The 5,922-nt window shown below is 48.7% G+C and overlaps 1 protein-coding gene across 1 annotated transcript; it reads left to right on the forward strand.

Moving 5' to 3' along the window:
• Positions 1 to 724: 724 nt before the first annotated feature.
• LOC100443396 (protein FAM25A-like) lies at positions 725 to 4,724 on the forward strand. Its single transcript, XM_002833559.1, has 3 exons — positions 725 to 797; positions 2,659 to 2,721; positions 4,591 to 4,724. The coding sequence occupies exons 1-3, from the start codon at positions 725 to 727 to the stop codon at positions 4,722 to 4,724; spliced, it is 270 nt and encodes an 89-aa protein (XP_002833605.1).
• Positions 4,725 to 5,922: the final 1,198 nt, after the last annotated feature.

Genomic DNA, 5,922 nt, shown 5'->3' on the forward strand with positions numbered 1-5,922 from the left:
TCCCTGAGTGGTGGTGGAGACCTCTGTCTACTCCTCCAGGACTGCCAGGGGATAGGAGGGCACCGCTGGCCTCACAGAGCCTCTTGGGTGAGTGAGCATCAGCTGAGCGGGGCCAGGTAACTACACTTCTGCCCAGTGCTGTGCCCCCTTCTGCCTTGGGCAAGGCACCACCCTGAATGCCCCACCTATCCTATGGAGGCTGCAAACTGCTCTGCAGAGCCAGGGTCTCCAGGAATGGGGAGGGCAGTCACCCTCACTCCACTTGTGTTCGTGACCCAAAGGACTGCCCAGGTCTCCAGGCCCATAGAACCCCCAAACTGGGCCACACTGGGGACCTTGAGCAGCAGACTTGGAATCCTAGGTCTTGTCTCCAGGTACACATCAGTACCCAGGCTTGGGAAGCTTGGGTCTCAGGGGGGCTGGCACTCAGGCCCCGTGCCTCAAGGAAGGGGCATGTCCAGATCTCTCCTGTCCAGCCTCAGCCCTGCTCCCTGCCTCTGTCCTTCACAGGGTCCCTAGGACAGGGTTACAGAAGTCTCATGCTGTCAGGGGACGCTGCCACCCCAGTGCCAGGGTGGTTCCGCCCAGCCCCTTCCTGCTGCCGCCCTCGCTGACTCACCTGTCCAGCTACTGGACTAGGGCAAGGGCTTGTTGTATAACAAGCTATAAAAGCACATTGGACCAGTCCTCAGCTTCCTAGTTGGCCACCATCTGCTGCCACAAGATGCTGGGAGGCCTGGGAAAGCTGGCTGACAAGGGCCTGGCCCACTGCACTGAGAAGGCCACTGAGGGAGCCAGTGAGGACCTTGGGCTCCTTTCTACCTGGGCTGGGGGGATCTCAGGCAGACTAGGTCTGTTGGAGGTAGATCTTAGTAGGCAGGTGAGGACCTAGGGGGAGGCCTTGGCCCCTCAGGAACCCTGTCTTCAGCCCCACCAGGACAGCACAGAGCTGGGGAGGTCTCCTGGGGTCAGGGCATGAGACCCAGTGCTGGGTGAACACTGGCAGCTTGGACCTTTCCCTCTGGAAATCTGGGGAGTCTTTCTTGTCAAAACAGCCTATTCTGTAATAACCTGTGCAGGAAAAGGAAGATGGATTTTTATTTTTATGATAACTTCAAAGCTTCAAAGATTTCTTAACAAGTCACCAAGTCTGATCTGTTCAAAGTCAAAAAGCACGTTTTCAATTTCATCCAAGTCCCTTAAAGCATGTTTATTTTTATTTTTATTTGAAATAGAGTCTTGCTCTGTCACCCAGGCTGGAGTGTAGAGGTGTGATCTCAGCTCACTGTAAACTCTGCCTCCTGGCGTCAAATGGTTCTCATGCCTCAGCCTCCTGAGTGGCTGGGATTACAGGTGCCAACCACCATGCCTGGCTAATTTTTGTATTTTTAGCTGAGACAGGATTTTGCCATGTTGGCCAGGCTGGTCTCAAACTCCTGACCTCAAGTGATCCGTTCCTCTTGGCCTCCCAAAGTGCTGGGATTACAGGTGTGAACCACCGCACCTGATCCCGAAGTGTATTTTGTATTCAGAGGTCAGCAGCTGTGCGTGGGGAGGCCCAGCCAGGCCCCACTCATGGGTCATCATGTGAAAAACAGCCTTGCCTGAGTTTGTGTCCTCTTTCTAAATGGCAGCAGATGCGTATTTTGTTTTTGACTCTGCAGCTGCTGTGGACCACCTGCTTTAACCTTTCACTAGCCTCTGAGTTTTGTATGATTCCTGTTGGGAGAAAAGCTGAGTGTTGGGAGAGAAGCTGAGGCAGGGCTTGCTAGATTTGCTGGCTCCTTGCTTCTAGCACTCCCATTATCTCAAGTAGCCATATGTTTCTCATTCACTGGATACACCGTTTCCTTTCAACCCCCACTTCCTCACCACCTATTTCTTTGTTAGATCACCAATAAATAGCATGGGCTCCCAGAGCTCTGGGCCTTTGCAGCCTCCACGCTTGCAATGGTGCCCTGGTCCCATTTTCTCTCTCAAACTGTCTTTTTCTCATTCCTTTGACTCCACCAGACTTCATCACCCCCACAACCTGGTGTTGGGTCTCATCACCCCAACAGATTCCCATTCTAAAGATGAGGGAACCAAGAGGTGGACGGTAGAGTTGGAATAAGAACCATTTCTTCTGACTCCGAAATCTTTCAGTTCTAGCACACTACCACCCACACTATAAAAAATTCTGAAGTAGGCAGAGAATTCCCTCTTGTTGGAGGAATTGCTTTGAGAGATGTGGTTTTACTGGATGAGGCTTTGGAAATTGACCTGAGGCAGGCGCTAGCACATCCTGAGAGGGGTGTGACCTGGCACACAGGCCCAGCCTGGGCTTCATGTCTCAGCTGGGAAGGTGGGCCTGCTCATTGCCATTCCAGGTCGGGCAGAGCCAAGGGGCTTCAGGGACCCGTGCCCCCATGGGGCTCACTGAGCTCATCTCCCAGCAGCCAGGGCCCCGGCATCTCTGAATGAAGCCTGCTGTGGAGGAAGGTCCTTCTCGTGAGCCAGTCTGTCCTGGCCGGGGGTGGCATCCCAGAGCCCCACCTAGGATGTTCAGGGACGTATAGGTCCGTTGTGAGGATAAGCCTGCTCTGAGCCCTCACACTGGACTGGGAGGGCAGCGGTTCTGCTCTGAGCCCTCACCCTGGACTTGTCTCCTCTGTTCAGTTCATGCCGTGGAGGAAGTGGTGAAGGAGGTGGTGGGACATGCCAAGGAGACTGGAGAGAAAGGTACAGCCGGCTGAGGTCGGGCAGGGAAGGAGGGAGGGAGGAAGGGAAGCTCAGTGCTGGGCCAGCCTGTTCTTTGACTAACCAGGTCAAACTCTGCCCCTAATGTTGCAGCCTTTCAGAGCCTCTCGGCTGGGGCAGTTATCTATGCTCATCAGAGGCCACAGACTGTACTGCGTTAAGGCACCGTCTAGATGGTTCTCTCTGTGGAATGATAAGACAAAGTCACAAAAGACTATGTGACAGCACACTGGGACAAAACATTTAGCATGGCCAGGTGCAGTGGCTCACTCCTGTAATCCCAGCACTTTCAGAGGCTGAGGAGGGCGGATCACGAGGTCAGGAGATCCAGACCACAGTGAAACCCCATCTCTACTAGAAATACAAAAAATTAGCTGGGCGTGGCGGGTGCCTGTAGTCCCAGCTACTTGGGAGGCTGAGGCAGGAGAATGGAGTGAACCCAGAAGGCGGGGCTTGCAGTGAGCCGAGATCACGCCACTGCACTCCAGCCTAGGTGACAGAGCGAGACTTCATCACAAAAAAATAAAAGTAACATAAAATTCTATGTTAAATGTTAAATTGATATGTGTGAGCTATGAGTAGAACTATGCACAAAGCATGTGTATATCTCATTCCTTTTCAACAAAATAGATACTGGATAGATGAAGGACTTAAATTTACATAAATGAATTTATTAACTTACTAGGAGATAACCATCTTAGCTCAGGCTGCTATTATAAAATAGCATAGGCCAGGCGCAGTGGCTCATGCCTGTAATCCCAGCCCTTCTGGAGGCTGAGGTGGGTGGGCCACCTGAAGTCAGGAGTTCGAGACCAGCCTGACCAATATGGTGAAACCGCATCTCTACTAAAAATACAAAAATCAGCTGGGCATGGGGGCACACGCCTGTAATCCCAGCTACTCAGGCATCTGAGGCAGGGGAATCCCTTGAACCTGGGATGTGGAGGTTGCAGTGAGCTGAGATTGCACCAGTGCACTCCAGCCTGGATGACAGAGGAAGACTCTGTCTCAAAAACAAAAACAAAAACCATAAACTGGGTGACTTAGAAACAACAGAAATTTATTTCTCACACTCCTGGAGGAGGGGAAGTCCAAGATCAAGGCTCCAGCAGATTTGGCATCTGGTGAGGGCATCTTTCTGGTTTGTGGATGGGCCTAGCTGTGTCCTCACATGGTGCAAGGAGCTAGCTCTCTGTGGTCTCTTTTATGTGGGTGCTAATTTCAACCTCCCAAAGGCCCCACCTCTTAATACCATCACATTAGGGCTGAGGATTTCAACATATGAGTTTTGAGGGGGAAGACATCATAAACATTTAGACATAGTAATAACATAAGAGACTTTGGCCTAATCTTGGAGAGGGGAGAATCTTTAGAACTATGACAAAAAAAAAAAAAAAAAAAAAAGCAGCCATAAAGGAAATACTAAGTAAATTTGGCAATCCAAAACTTTGAAATTTTCTATAGCCAAAAGAAAAAAAATACTATAAATAAAGCCAAAAGAAAAATTACAAACTGATGAAAAAATATTTGTCATAAAAGTGATAATCCAATATAACAACCCAATATAAAAATGGCCAAAAGACATAAGCAGGCATTTTCCAGAAAAAAGGATAAGCAGGCAATGAACCCATGAGTAGATGCTCAGTCTCACTCACATTTGAAGAAATATAAGTTGTTGGAGAAATCAAAACCAAATTCAAATTCATTCTGTCAGAAGTCCTGCTGCCCTTGGTCCCATCGGGCCACTCCAGGGAATAATCCATTAAGATGGCCACATCCCACAGGCCACTCAAGGGGACACAAGTTCAGTGGGTGGATCACTAGGAGATTCTACCTCTTTCTTTCCAACAGCCATTGCAGAAGCCATAAAGAAAGCCCAAGAGTCAGGGGACAAAAAGATGAAGGAAGTCACTGAGACAGTGACCAACACAGTCACAAATGCCATCACCCATGCAGCAGAGAATCTGGGCAAACTTGGACAGTGAGTGCACTTGCTACCATGGTGCACTCAATAAAAAGCGGTGAAATGTGTACATCAAGCCCTGGATTTATTCCCACTTGAATGAAAACACTAGGCAAAGTATTTTCTTGTTGATATAAAATATTTTACATATTTATGGAGTACATTTGAGCATTTATTACATGCACAGAATGATGATCAATCAGGGTGTTTGTGGTGTCTATCACCTTGAATATTTGGTATTACCATGTGTTGGGTACATTTCAAGTCCCCTCTTCTAGCTACTTTGTTTTGTTTTTGTTTTTGTTTCTGTTTTGAGAGAGAGTCTTGCCCTGTCACCCAGGCTGGAGGGCAGTGGCATGATCTCAGTTCACTGCAACCTCTGCCTCCCAGGTTCAAGCAATTCTCCTGCCTCAGCCTCCCGAGTAGCTTGGACTACAAGCGCAGGCCACCACACCTGGCTAATTTTTTATTTTTTATTTTTTGTATTTTTAGTACAGATGAAGTTTCATCAAGTTATCTAGGCTGGTCTCGAACTCCTGACCTCAAGTAATCTATCTGCCTGCCTGGGCTTCCCAAAATGCTGGGATTATAGGCATGGGATACTGCCCCTAGCCTTCTGGCTACTTTGAAATATACAATACATTGCTGCTAACTATAGTCACCCTAGGTGAAGTATTTCTCAACAGAAACACTTTGAGTGTCCCCCATGTCTCCTCTGCTGAGGTGGACACTGGCACTGGGCCCGTGCTGCTAGTTGGATAGGTCCCCATGATGAATCAGATGCTTCTCTCTTATGCTAAGGTCTTTCATGTCAGGAAGGGGCTCTTCTGGAAGAATAGTTAGTGTCTGTGCTACATTTCCTAAAAAACTATTTCCCCAGAAACTATATATAGCTTTCAGGCACCTCAGTGCTTCAAGAACACACTAAAGAACGACCCTTATTTGTCTTGCATGTTTTTGGGATTTTTCTTGAGATGTTCTTGCAGGACTCAGGGCAGATAACAGACCAGCTTGATGAAGAATTTAGCAAGGAAGGCCCCCATTGAGCTGCTTCCTGTTCTCACAGAGATCAGACAAGCATTTCTGCTGGACAGTTACAGAATCTGGTCAAGGAGAGACTGAGTCACTGCTCAGTCATCGTAGAAGCCACTGTTGATTTTTTTTTTTTTTTTTGAGATGGAGTTTCACTCTGTTGCCCAGGCTGGAGTGCAGTGGCATGA

This window comes from Pongo abelii, chromosome 8 (assembly GCF_028885655.2).
Source record: "Pongo abelii isolate AG06213 chromosome 8, NHGRI_mPonAbe1-v2.0_pri, whole genome shotgun sequence".
In the NCBI taxonomy this organism is placed as follows: domain Eukaryota; kingdom Metazoa; phylum Chordata; class Mammalia; order Primates; family Hominidae; genus Pongo; species Pongo abelii.